We start from the raw sequence: 14,855 nt of genomic DNA, 5'->3' as shown, positions 1-14,855 counted from the left end.
TAAATGACAGGGGCTAAAGCAGGCAGAGATATTTCAGGGATCCCAGACATGGTGGTTAGTGAATTTTCTAAAGCCATTGTCAATGACCATACAAAAGAGAAACTGGTAATGTTCAGAGGATTCTTAGTTAGCCTACGTGTATGTGAAGCAGGGCATTAGATGGGTTTTGGTGACATGAGACTGTCTGAACAACTAATATATAATGCAACGCTAAAAGACCCTCGGCCGTATGACCACTGTGTTATTTATAATTTGCAGTTGTTTAATTCATTATTAAGATCCTATTGTCTTATGTACAATTTGTACATGTTCAAATAAAATCATTTGCTCATGATGTGCAAATCAAGGAATATTTGTAGATCACCCTCTGCATTTGCAGGTATTAATAAGGCAAGTTTAACTCCATAGGAGGTTTGAATTAGCGAAAATTAACGTGCAAGCTAACGTCTGCAAAATGTCGTCAATGACTCCAGAGGTCTTATCAGGTTACAAAAACAACGTTTAGATTTAGAAGTGTTTATTTCTTCTAGCTTTTACATAATATATGAGAAACATGTATATAAACACACAAAATGAAGCAAGTTCAAGTTCACACATGAGGATGCCAGAAACAACCATTTAGCCTTCTTGGACTGATGTTACGAGTGGAGAGAACAGGCAGCTCCAGACAGGGGTTTACAGAAAACCCACTCACACTGACCAATATCTGCTCTTTGGCTCAAACAACCCCCTTGAACACAAGCTCGGGGTGATCAGGACTCTTCAACACACAGGTGCCCACAACTGCAGAGGGAAGGGCTAAAGAACAACAACTTGTACGGAAAGCCCTCACAGTATGTGGGTACCCACGATGGTCCCTGGACAAAATGCAGAAGTCCCAGGAAAAAAAAAAGAGAAAAAAAAAAAAAAGAGACCAGATAGACAGGAGACGGAGACAAGAAGAAGAGGACTGTCTCTCCCTTATTTAGCAGGAGTAGGGGAAAAACTACAGAGGATCTTCAGACAGCACAAAATCCCAGTTTACTTTAAACCGGTTAACACCTTGAGACAGAAATTAGTTCACCCTAAGGACATGATCCCTAGTTACAAACAGAGCAATGTAGTGTATTCTATCAGATGTCAGGAAAACTGTAATAAACACTACATAGGTGAGACTAAGCAACCTTTACACAAAAGGCTATACCAGCACCGCAGAGAGGGCGCAAATGGACCTCAGTCTGCAGTTCATCTCCACCTGAAAGACACTAACCACATGTTTGAGGACAAGAAAGTTAAAATCTTAGCCAGAGAGAAGAAATGGTTTGAGAGAGGTGTCAAGGAAGCATTCTATGTGAAACAGTTGAAACCCAGCCTTAACCGGGGAAGGGGTCTGAGACACGCTTTGTCCCCTGTTTACAATGGGGTACTCAGGTCAAAGCAGTTTCAGTCTTTTGTTCATGGTAATGAGTCATTCACGTCATCAGGAGAGTTGTCAAGGGAGCCATCAAGAGAGGCTTCCATGCCATCATTAGGAGGGACAGCTGCCCTGTCATTAGGAGGGTGCTAACGAGAGCACAATAGGTGCTAATTAGAGCTATTGTTTAGTCATTAGCCTATAGCAGTCGGCCTCTCGGTAGGAGGGGTCTGGTTAGGTTTTAAAAACTCCAGCTTTTGTTGGCGTCTGTTTATTCTTCTCTGCAAGAGTCAAAACAGAAGTCAGACTACCAGAGCAAGAATTTTAGCTGAGGAAGCTTCTGCGATTTGAAGCGAAACGTCCTCGCGTCAGCTTCACTGGGCTCAGGCACCTTCGATAGGCCAGAATTAATCTTTTGTGTGGATACAATTAAATTGCCACAAGCAACTGCTGAATCTGAAGTAACAAAAACGTTGTGTAATTTCCGACGGTACATGAACTCAGCAGTAGCTGCTGCGTGCCCTTATTATTTCTTATTAAATATAACAATATGAGTGAAGGAATGACAAGCCAGCCGTTATGTACATGTGACAACAGGTAGATAATTCAAAATATTATATAAAGAGCTGTTCTGGAAGGAAGAATTCACGTTGTGGATCAGCTGCAGCTGGTGGAAATAACTGCACATTTGAGTCAATGCGCATTCACACAGACTGATCAATTTACTGCTCTGATATATTCAATCATTTTTACACATTTATTCCCTCTTTTGACAGTTTTCTGTATATATACATATACATACACATATAGACATACATACACACATATACACGAGGTCTGATACAAAAGTATCAGACCTTTTTATTTTTTGCAAAAACCTGATAGATTTGAATCACGTGTGCTTGCATGAGCCAACCTTGAACCTTCGTGCGCATGCGTGAATTTTTTCATGCCTGTCGATTGCGTCAGTTGCTGGTAAGCAGCCTTTATGTGAGGACGTGTGTTGTGCTCTCGGCGGATTTTCATTGCAAGGAAAATGGTGGAACGACTGGAGCAGTGCTACTGCATCAAATTTTGCCAGAAACTGGGTGACAGCCAGGTGGAAACCATTCGGAAGATTCAGACGGCTTTCGGTGACGATCCTATGGGCATCACACAGATTAAGGAGTGGTACAACTGGTTTAAAGACGGCCGCACAACGGTGGAGAGCGAGCCACGCGCCGGTCGGCCATCAACATGCTGAAATGACCAGGTCATTTCCAAAGTGAACGCTGTGGTGATGCGGGACCATCGTGTGAATCTCCGAGAAATTGCGGAAGAGGTGGACATCAGCACTTTTTCGGCACATTCCGCTGTGACAGAAGATTTGGTCATGAAAAGAGTGGCGCCGAAATTCGTGCCGAAGCTGCTAATGGCGGAGCAAAAGCAGCTTCGTGTTGAAGTCTCACAGGACATGCTGGACTGAAAAATGATGCCCACCTCTTCCACAATTTCTCGGATAGTCACACGACTGAAAAGTTTCTGGCAAAATCTGATGCAGTAGCGCTGCTCCAGTCGTTCCGCCATTTTCCTTGCAAGGAAAATCCGCCGAGAGCACAACACACGTCCTCACACAAATGCCGCTTACCAAAATTGGAGCGCGCAGCTTGTCGACAGTGTGGGTAGTGAGTTCTGTTTTCCCCCTGGCCTGGGGGGGGGGGGGGGGGGGGGGGGGGGTTAACGACAAACAAAAACAAAAAAAAGCTGGAAAGATTTATTTAGTGGAGCTATTAAGATAATTAACTTTTGGAGAGTATAAAATGGACAACAAATCTAGATCTGCAGAACAAATAGTACAAGACAAATAATTTAAAAATATGTGATTGACTGGAATCAGTGGTGCCACAAAGAAGTCACAAGAAGGTAAGTTTTGCAATAATAGCATACAACCCCTGGCAAAAATTATGGAATTACTGGCCTCGGAGGATGTTCATTCAGTTGTTTAATTTTGTAGAAAAAAAAGCAGATCACAGACATGACACAAAACTAAAGTCATTTCAAATGGCAACTTTCTGGCTTTAAGAAACACTATAAGAAATCAGGAAAAAAAAATTGTGGCAGTCGGTAACGGTTACTTTTTTAGACCAAGCGGGGGGGGGGGGAAATGGAATCACTCAATTCTAAGAAAAGAAATTATGGAATCATGAAAAACAAAAGAACGCTCCAACACATCACTAGTATTTTGTTGCACCACCTCTGGCTTTTAGAACAGCTTGCAGTCTCTGAGGCATGGACTTAATGAGTGACAAACAGTACTCTTCATCAATCTGGCTCCAACTTTCTCTGATTGCTGTTGCCAGATCAGCTTTGCAGGTTGGAGCCTTGTCATGGACCATTTTCTTCAACTTCCACCAAAGATTTTCAATTGGATTAAGATCTGCACTATTTGCAGGCCATGACATTGACCCTATGTGTCTTTTTGCAAGGAATGTTTTCACAGTTTTTGCTCTATGGCAAGATGCATTATCATCTTGAAAAATGATTTCATCATCCCCAAACATCCTTTCAATTGATGGGATAAGAAAAGTGTCCAAAATATCAACGTAAACTTGTGCATTTATTGATGATGTAATGACAGCCATCTCCCCAGTGCCTTTACCTGACATGCAGCCCCATATCATCAATGACTGTGGAAATTTACATGTTCTCTTCAGGCAGTCATCTTTATAAATCTCATTGGAACGGCACCAAACAAATGTTCCAGCATCATCACCTTGCCCAATGCAGATTCGAGATTCATCACTGAATATGACTTTCATCCAGTCATCCACAGTTCACGATTGCTTTTCCTTAGCCCATTGTAACCTTGTTTTTTTCTGTTTAGGTGTTAATGATGGCTTTCGTTTAGCTTTTCTGTATGTAAATCCCATTTCCTTTAGGTTGTTTTGTTGTGCATTTTCAATTTTTGAGACATATTGCTTTAAGTTTTCTGTCTTGACGCTTTGATGTCTTCCTTGGTCTACCAGTATATTTGCCTTTAACAACCTTCCCATGTTGTTTGTATTTGGTCCAGAGTTTAGACACAGCTGAGTGTGAACAACCAAGATCTTTTGCAACATTGCGTGATGATTTACCCTCTTTTAAGAGTTTGATAATCCTCTCCTTTGTTTCAATTGAGATCTCTCGTGTTGGAGCCATGTTTCATGTCAGTCCACTTGGTGCAACAGCTCTCCAAGGTGTGATCACTCCTTTTTAGATGCAGACTAACGAGCAGATCTGATTTGATGCAGGTGTTAGTTTTGGGGATGAAAATTTACAGGGTGATTCCATAATTTATTCCTCAGAATTGAGTGAGACAATATTTTTTTTCCCCTCTGCTTGGTCTAAAAAAGTAAACGTTACTGACTGCCACAATTATTTTTCCTGATTTCTTATAGTGTTTCTTAAAGCCAGAAAGTTGCCATTTAAAATGACTTTAGTTTTGTGTCATGTCTGATCTGCTTTTTTTCTACAAAATTAAACAACTGAATGAACATCCTCCGTGGCCGGTGATTCCATAATTATTGCCAGGGGTTGTATATTGCATAGGTATATTGATATTCACAATGAGTTATACAATATTTAGTCACTTTCCCTAGATTAACGCTTTTTCTAAGAGTGTAAGCATCCCTACTTAGCCTTAATACATTTTTCATAACCTTCAAGTTTATATTATAAACTTAAATAGACATTTGGATAAGAGTTTGTCATGAATTATATGTTGTAGAAGGCTGAAAATGGTTATTCTCTTAAACCCAAGTTTTTAGAGTGTAGACGTTTATGGATTCAATGTCTCCCGATCTTATATACTTCAGGACACTATAAAGTACCTCTGATAAAGTTTTGGCGCCTTTGTAAAAAGTGCCTGTTTACTACATAGCTTGCAGCAGAGAAACAGCTGAGAGAAGAAACAAAGCTCAACTCTCTACTCAATAGCAGTGCTGACTTATGGTTTTGATTTATAAATAAAATTAACACTGAAAGAATAACTCCATTAATGTCAATTCTGTCATTTGTACAAAGTTAAAATATAACATATCTTTTAATGTTGAATAATGCATTAATTCTGAAGTTTTGTAACAGACAGATGCCAAAGGGGTAAAATGTGCCTCCGCTAACACTGATTGGTTGACTCGTTCATTCTATGTAAAAAAAAAAACAACACGTTAATGTGAGGTGTGTATTGGTGTTTACATATAAATGTGCTTTTGTAAAATATGCCATTTTTTTTATTTGTGTTAAAAGAAAAAAGGCATTTGCAAGACAAAGCCAAGTTGTAAGTAGACAGCCATTGGATATAAACGGTGTCAATATAAATAGAACAATGCCATCTACTGGTGCCCAGATGCTCAGTACTTAGGGTGAATATTGCCATGAACACTACTAGCCAGTAGATGGCAGTAGAGACCATGAAAACTTGCTAAAACAAAATTCCAGATAATCTGTGTCTGATACGTTTAAGATGCGTGGAACTTAATAAACGCAAACTGAATTTCAGACAACATACATACATACATATATATACATATATATTACTCTGGAACAAAGACGACAGACAGTGTTTGACATAAGCAGGACTCTAATATCAAACAGGAATCGATTGCAATGATTCCAATTGAAAATAATGGAGAAGCAACCTGGGCTTCTTCTGGCATTTTTACATAAAACAATTACAACATCTATAAACCCAGAGAATAGGGATGGGTATTGATAAGATTTTAATCGATATCGATGCCATTATCGATTCCACTTATCGATCCAATTCCTTATCGATACCACTTGTGAATTTTCTGTGTACTAAAAGTAGGCTTTACAGGTTTTCTATGTCAACATTTTAAATTGGTCACTGGATCCTTGATCTCTGGACATAAATAAAAACTAGTTTTTGTCAAAAGCATTTCCTTTCAGACATTTTGGCATGAATGTTTCTCCATACCTCTGAGCTAAGCTCAGCCAGCTGTTTTCGTTTTGGGAGGAGAAAAAAAAAAGCTGTAGTTTTGTAAACATCAGTGTGAGGTCAGAATTTTGTTACAATAGAGAGAGAGAGAGAAAAAAAAAAAAAAGGCAAAATATTATTGTTGTGGAACTCAATGATTTCAGCAGATATGCGGCACATGGACCACCTCGAGGTTACATGATAAGATGAGGGATTAAAGACTTCTTAAAGCTTCTTTCACTATTCTTGCTGCTTTGCTCCACACAGAAGTCAAAAATATTAATTATTTTTTTCACAGACGCAACCTTCTTTAATAAGATTCATAGAAATATCTAAGATGTGTTTTGTGTGTAAATTCACTGACTTTTCGTAGGCTTCTGCACCAAAAGGCTTTTTCAGAACAGTCATTGAACGAGAGGCAGGGTAAACCTCAGACAGCCTATATGGATAGATAGACACCTCCAGACTCTCACCTACTACCTAAAGTCAATTTAAAGGCTTTGGTTCACCAAACCTGTGTGTCTTCCCAAGTGGAAGGAAACCAGAGTACCTAGAGGTGCACACAGGGAGAACATGAAGAAAAGTGCATAAAGAACCAGGCACCATCTCACTGTGAGGCTAACCACTAAGCCACAGTGCTGCCCAAAGCCTGACAGGTAAAGTGAGAATTAATTGCTAAATGCCCCAGGGGCCTGCAATTTGCGTGAAGGTGGAAATTTACTGACGATCATTTGTGTACTGCATGCATGCTGTACACAGTACGGCCTTACGGTATGTACGTATATGTGTACTGCATGCAAGAGAAGCATTGCAGACTCTAAATGAATGTTCTTTTACTGCATGCAGTAGCTGCTATACAATTACATAAAATGGCTCTGCGCAAACGTTACTCGGAAGTGTTCAAGCTAAATGTTGTGAAAGCAGTGGAAGAGAAGGGAAAGCACCATGACGCTCGGTTTTCCTAGTCGATAGGAAAAGCATACGGGAGTGGTGTAGGAACAAGGATAAACTTGCAGCCCTGGCTAAAACAGCAAAACGGCTGCCTGGTGGGGGGAGGAAAGTGTGTTCCCAAAACACTGAAGAGGAGCTGATAAAATGGTTCCACGAAAGGAGAACGGCAGGTGTCCGCATGACAGGGAAAAGTCTGAAATATGAGGTACTGCAGCTGCATAAGCAACATGGAAACCACAACATACTTGAGATTTTGTGGCAATGAGGTAGGACTATTTTATTTTACTCTTCTCTCAGGAATTTACAATTTCACTACATGCATGCAGGGAGGGGGGCTTTTTGTGGAGTACACACACACACACATATACATACATACATATACATACACATATATACATACATACACATACATACATATACACATATACATACACACACACACACTTTATTCAGAGCATCAGGTCGGCTTCGCTTCAGGAATATTGATCTGGTCAGTTGCGAGGTGGATTGGGGCGGGGGTTGGATAATCAGTTTCAGTTGCTTTGGTGTTACTGAAAATTAACAATAGGTGCACTGGAGGAGCAATGGGACGACCCCCAAAAAGGAACATGTTTTACAGGCGGAGGCCACTGACATTTTTTTCCCTCATGTTTTCTGCATTTGGCTCAGGTCAGTGTCACTACTGCCAGCAAGATGCAGTACCTGGACAGAGATTGCACAGGCAGTCAAACTCCTCCAGGATGGCACATCAATACACTCCATTGCCAGAAGGTTTGTTGTGTCTCCCAGCACAATCTCAAGAGCACGGAGGGTATTACAGAGGACAGGCAGTTACGCTAAGAGAGCTGGACAGGGCTGCAGAAGGTCCTTAACTCATCACCAGGAACAGTATCTGCTCCTTTGTGCAAGGAGGAACAACAGGAGCACTCCCAGGGTCCTACAAAATGAACTCAAGCAGGCCAATGGTGTGAACGTCTCTGAACAAACAATCAGAAACAGACTTCATGAGAGTGGCCTGAGGACCTGATGTCCTGTAGCGGGCCCCGTGCTCACTGGATGGCACTGTGGAGCTCAAGTGGCATTTGCCATAGAACACCAGAATTGGCAGGTCCCCATTGGCGCCCTGTGTGTTTCACAGATCAGATGAGAGCAGGTTCAACCTGAGCACATGTAACAGACATGAAAGGGTCTGGAAACGCTATGGAGAACGTTATGCTGCCTACAACATTAATCAGCATAAATGGTTTGGAGGTGGGTCTGTGATGGTCTGAGGAGGCATGTCCCTGGAAGGGACACACAAACTCTACAGGCTAGACAACGACATCCCGACTACTATTAGGTATCAGGATGAAAGCCTTGGACCCACTGTCAGGGGATACCAAGGATGGGCAATCATGTGCCATGAAGGGCTGAGACACTGCAGGTTTTCCGTGCAATTAATGACCTCATCATGTGATTTCATTAATGATCAGGTGTTTATGTTCAGGGGAGAAGCTCATCAGCAATCCACCTGATGAGGTGATTGGTTGCACGGAAAACCTGCAGTGTCTCTGCCCCCATTGCCCACCCCTACCCTAGACTTGTGCAGTGGGTCTTGGGTTTCTCCTGTTGCACAACAATGCCCAGCCTCATGTATTGAGAGTATGGAGGCAGTTCATGGAGACTGGCATGCATCATCTAAATCCAATATAACACCTCTGGGACATTATGTTTAGGTCTATGTGTTGCCTCCAGGTTGCACCTCAGACTGTCTAGAAGCTAAGTAATGCCCTGGTCCAGATCTGGGAGGAGATCCCCTAGAACACCATCCATCTTATGATTAGGAGCATGCTCAGATGTTGTCAGGCATGCATACAAAGACGCAGGGACCATACAAACTACTGAGTACCATTTTGAGTTGAATTGCAACACCGGGCCACAAAGGACTGATTTTAATGAGCCTTTTCATGGAAATGATGGCGAGTTTATAACTGACTTGACAGAGTGTAATCATAAACTGACAATGACATTACAATTTCAAGCACTATATCCAAAATTCAAGTGCTTTTCACATCTTGAAAAAACAACATTAAAATTCAAGCATTTTCAAGGGTTTCAAGCACCCATATGAACTCTGAATAGAGGTTTGATTACAGCAGTTTCAAAGCCAGCAGGAAAAATTCCAGTGGTGGGTGATAAGTTTGTTTTTCTGCCCAGGACACTTCATCTGAAAATACTGATCAGCATTTATTTTGTGCACATTCGGGGTGTACAACAAAGGAGTAACAAGGTCCTGGAGATCACCTACTCTGCATGTTTTCCATGTAAAGGGGGTGCAGTGCTCCTGTAATTTCACATCTTTAAACAAGAGTGCTCTGACAGCACAATATCCCCTGTTGTCAAATGCTGCTTTGATACAAGTGCATGCTAAATTCTGATAACATTGCAACAATGTGGTAGTTGATTTCAGAATGCAGACACCAACTCATGTAAGTAGCGGTGTTTAGGTTTGTTAATCAAGGGCCATAACTCTGTCAAAATGTGTCACTTGAACAATATTATATGTGTATTACCAACCCATAACAAGGACTTGCACAAATTTTCAGGAAATTTCCCCTAAAACGTGAAGGGAGTTGATTTCAGAACACTCAGTGTTTTTGGGTGGATGGAACAGAGACAGACATCGCCACAACATAATCCCACTTCAGGCATTTGGCCAGTGATGGACAAAAACTGCAGTTATCTCTTAATGTTTTATCTTTTACATAGAGAGTACAGTGTCAATATGACCCTCTGCTGAACCTTGCGCTGATTGCACAGTCAGTCCCTGAGGATGATACATCCTTTATTACATAAAGGTAGTGTATATCCCCGAGGTGTTTGTGTAGTTACTTTGAAGCCCACCCCACACACACACACACTCACCTTGGCAGGTTGGGGTGTGGAAAAGTTAAGCCAGGCAGGGACAAAGTCATGCTGCGCCATTTAGGTCCAGTGTTTCCAGTCAGTGGATTGAGGCATCAAACCTCATGGCAAGGATCTAAAAAAAACAACAAAAAAAAAAAACAACAAAATGCAACAGGAATAACATTTGAGTATTTGGCCTGCACCCCCATTCTTTGGAACAAAAATAACAGTTTGCAACTACTTAGTATCTTTATATGTGTTCTTTTGTTTTTGGCTACTGTTAGGTACAGAGAACTTTAGCACAACATTCTGTCAGAGGACAGGTGATGGTGGGAGAAAAGAAAGTAACAACCCCTCCTATTCTTAGAAGCAGCCATAATTGATGCACTGCTCATTATGGTGTTATCAAACTATGTAGTGCAGCATGTAAACTGTGATCAGTTTACACTTCACGGACAAATTAATGCCACATCATGTCATATAGAACAAGCTGTCATACATTCTGGCCTTTGTATTTAGGACTTAAGCATCATTACCCCAGAGTCTGTGGCTCTGAAGTCCTTTGCCTTCTCCCTGTCCAGCTGGGCTCAGTTCCTCAGGCCTGTTGGCGCTGATCACACAAGACTACGTCCTCTCCACCTTCACCAGCACAAAGCAAGCAGTCTCTCCAGAAGCAAATCCCTTTATCTTGGATGAAGCACTGCAAGATGGGTCAAATGGTCACAGGAATGATCCGGAATGATGAACTGTCCAAGCAGTGACTATGAAGCAGAGACTGAACAAAAAGCCTTCTTCTTGAAAGATTTCCAAGCGTTTGATGTCCAACTTGATTTATGCAGTTCCAAGTAGAGGCAAGTTTTCCCCAGGTAAGTTGCTCAAATTTGTTTATTTCACTTGGTTTTAGTTTTTTTTTTTTTTTTTAGAGAAATGCTGATTGAGTTGGATGCTGATTGGGAAAATTCAATGATTGACCTCTGATTTGTTCAGGTTGTGAGGCAGAGCCAAGTTGTCTGTTTTTAAATCAAAAAAAAAAAAAAGTTTGCTAAAAGTTGTCCTACAGCATTAACAGCAGATAGTAGTTTTGACACCAGATGGGGGAAGCAATGACAGGTTTTCCTGCCACACTGTGTGCCAGTAGGGTCTGTTGCTCACTCACTATTTACCGAATCATTTTGAGTGACTGATACATGCAAAAGAAAAAAAAGAAAAAAAAAAAAAAAAGAAAAAAAAAAAGGAAATCAAGACAGTTTTATTTGCAATGGAGTGGGCTGAAAACCACTGCTCACCTCATTAAACTGGTGAAAAAGACTGAGTTTGGAAAAAAATAATGCTCAAAGATTCAAAGTCACATGACAGTGAAAGATGTAAAATCCAATGTTACATTACTGTCATGTTCAGTTATGGTTAGTGATATATGGATGCTGTCGTGTGATGCATTATAATGCAGGTTTTAATGTGTATATGGTTTACTTTCACATTTGTATGATGGCCATTTAACTATTCTGAGTGTTGTGACAGAAACAAAGTAAGGGTACTGCTCAGTTTTTGTTGGCATGCAAGCTCAAAAATTAATGGCGGGGGGAACTCAACCCCAAAGTACTTCTATTTTTGGCATTAGACAATGCACAGAAGATCTTTAAAAGCAGACAAACTTCACTATCAGATTTCAGATGCTGTAATCAGCTTCTTTCTTGGGAAAGAAAAAAAAATGTATTCATCTGTAAAGCAGGTCTTCCATCTAGATTTATCTTTTCCAACAGAACGAGTCAGTGGAGTTTTCACTTTTCTTGCAGAAGACTGACAGTATCTGTACAGGAATGGATCAAACCTGCATAGAGGGAAAGAGAGAAAATGAAAGACAATATTAGTCAATTCTGGAGCTGGTGGTAGACAAAACAACAAACAGCCAGTCTTGATGCTTAGAAGACTTTAGGATTAAACCAGAAAATGTCACATGATGTTACACAGGTGCATTGGGATTACTTCCATCTATGTGTGACATTATAAAGGGAGCAGAGTTTAAAATCAGAATTACAAGCATCACCAGGCTCCATCTAGCTCCGTCACAAGAACCAGAGGAATGCCCTGATGCTATTACAAGCAGACATTGGGTAGGCACAATCTGTAACTGTACTCATTACATTTTTTCCATGAATCTAATGTAATCTGTAATTTTAACCAAAAACCGGTAATTGTAATTTCACTGTAATCTTTGGAGAAAAAAGTGTTATAATTGTGGCAATTTTAAATAAAATTTTAATAATTTTTTTAAACTAAAATGATCTTAAAAAATTCAACAAATTTGTTCAGAAGATTTCCTTTCCATTAGTACCAACAATATGCAAGGACCTTAAGGTATTTTTTGGGAAAGAGAAGAAGTTGATGTATTTCTGCCAATAAACATATTTAAGAAAACATTTACTTTATTATTTTGCTAGTAATCATAATTTAATTGTAATCTAACTTTTCAATAGTAATTCTAATTGTAGAATTGCAAATATATATATATATATATATATATATATATATATATATATATATATATATATATATATATATATATATATATATATATATATATATATATATATATATATATATATATAAAAATGAATAATAATACAGGGATTTTGATAACCACTGTCGGCTGTTTCAATTATCAGGCTAGTTTGCAAAATGAGACAGTAACGTTCAGTGGCATCATGGACTGTGCCTCTCTCTGGAGTTCAAAAATGGGGGGAAGCAAATATACACAAGCACAAATTCTAAACAACACTCAAGACAGCTCAAACTGTAATATGAACTGCAATGGGGGGGAACACAACAGCAGCACAACTTAGACATGTGTATTCCGATTTCAATTTACACTATACTGCTCTGTAGGCTCCTCATTCGCTCTGAACTCTGTCATTTCCTTAAAACAATCTGTGTGATAGGTTAAAGTTGCTCGTGATAGCATTTTGTGTTCAAGTTGCTACGTGTGTTCTCTAAAACATTTTTGTGGACATTAATGAGCCTTCCCGTATAACTCTGGGCCGCTGGGCTTCTGCCCAGGTAAACTGCATTAATCCACCCCTGGTTGTGGTTACTGATTGGATCTAATTGTTTTATTCACAGGTGTGGTGCACCTTTTTACTCAGTATTTTATTAAACTCAGATTTTTGAGGAATTAATCAGAATATTTAATTTGTACAGTTTTACATGCTCCAGAGGCTTAAAGTGCTCCATGTCTGCATGCACAGCCCACTTGCTCCATTGAACACGAACTCCCCCACAGAACCAAGGGAGTGTGTGTGTGTGCGCACTTGTAACAAACAATCTGACTACGGCTGAAACGATTACTTGAATAATTTGACTACAAAAAAATGATCGAGGCAAATTCTGCGCCTCGAAGTTTTGTTTAACGTTGTAGTACATATGCCAGGCCTGTGTGTGGCGCTGTAACGTCCCCCAGAAGACTAGCGCATACGCTCAGGCCGTGTAACAGCTAATAATTTAGTCCTTTAGTCCTTAAAGCTACCATTTTCAAATGCGACAGAGTAAAATAAAGCCTTTTAAGAGAAAGCGGGTCCACACCTATCATCTGAAATAGGCTTACTGTGCATTTAAAGTGAAGCAGTGTGTGTGTCTGTTTAAAAAAAAAAAAAAAAACCCACAGTCTACTCGACGTGGTGACTACTGACCCGACGGCTGGGAACCCACAGTCAATCAATCAAGTTTTATTTCTAAAGCCCTTTACAACAACCATAGTTGATCAAAGTGCTGTACAAAGTTAAAAACCATAAAATAAACATGTATGTCTAAAATATATTACAGCTGTCAATTCACAGGGAGTCATAGCTCTATGCATCAAAGGCCAATTGAAACAAAGTTTTCAGCCTGGCTTTGAACAGGGGCAGGGATGAGATGGAGCCTAACTCCAGAGGAAGAGAGTTCCAGAGTTTAGAACCTGCCACGGCAAAGGCATGATCGCCCCACTGTCTATACCTCGACCTTGGAACCACCAGCAGATGTTGGTCTGAAGAGTGCAAGGCTCTGCTGGGCTGGTGAAGGGTCAAAATGTCACTGAGGTTAAGGCGGTGTGAGGCCATGGATTGAACTAAAGACGAACATCAAGAGTTTAAATTGTATTCAAAACTGAACCAAGAGCCAATGGAGGGAGTAAAGAACTGGTGTGATGTGGTCGTGTTTGCGAGTGCTGGTGAGAAGCCGAGCAGCTGCATTCTGCACCAGCTGCAGATGGTAAAGAGAGGCTTGATTAAGTCCTGTGTATAGAGCGTTACAATAGTCCAGACGTGAGCTAATGAAAGCATGAATGGTTTTCTCAAAGTTTCTACGGTTTAGTAAAGGTATGACCTTGGCTAACTGAGTTGGAAAAAGTTTGCTCTAACCACAGAGTAAATTTGTTTACTGAATTTTAAATCTGAGGCAAAAATCACACCCAGATTCCCGACAGTGTGGTTGAGCTGGGAGCCAAATAAGTGATGTTTTTAAGTGAATCGGCTGGAAGAACCAAAGAGGATGAATTCAGTTTTTGACTCGTTCAGACAGAGAAAGTTTTGTGATAGCCAATGCTATATGTCAATGAGACAGGAATTAATGGACTGTATCTGAAGAAGAGGTCACAGGCAGATAGATTTGAAGTCATCCGCGTACATATGAAAGGACATA

General features: G+C 40.3%; 1 protein-coding gene across 1 annotated transcript in view; it reads right to left on the bottom strand.

The window, feature by feature from the left end:
- Positions 1–14,855, bottom strand: part of gpbp1l1 (GC-rich promoter binding protein 1-like 1) — a 70,316-nt gene that overhangs the window by 33,838 nt on the left and 21,623 nt on the right. The window contains exons 2-3 of the mRNA XM_034182726.1: positions 10,721–12,012; positions 10,203–10,317 (exon numbers count right to left, since the gene is read on the bottom strand). Coding sequence (XP_034038617.1) covers positions 10,203–10,262 — 60 coding nt within the window. The 5' untranslated portion in view covers positions 10,263–10,317; positions 10,721–12,012. The remainder of the gene's footprint in view (positions 1–10,202; positions 10,318–10,720; positions 12,013–14,855) is intronic.

Source organism: Thalassophryne amazonica, chromosome 12 (genome assembly GCF_902500255.1).
Source record: "Thalassophryne amazonica chromosome 12, fThaAma1.1, whole genome shotgun sequence".
NCBI classification, from domain to species: domain Eukaryota; kingdom Metazoa; phylum Chordata; class Actinopteri; order Batrachoidiformes; family Batrachoididae; genus Thalassophryne; species Thalassophryne amazonica.
The sequence above is the reverse complement of the archived record's forward strand: the minus strand, read 5'-3'. Positions and strand labels throughout refer to the sequence as shown.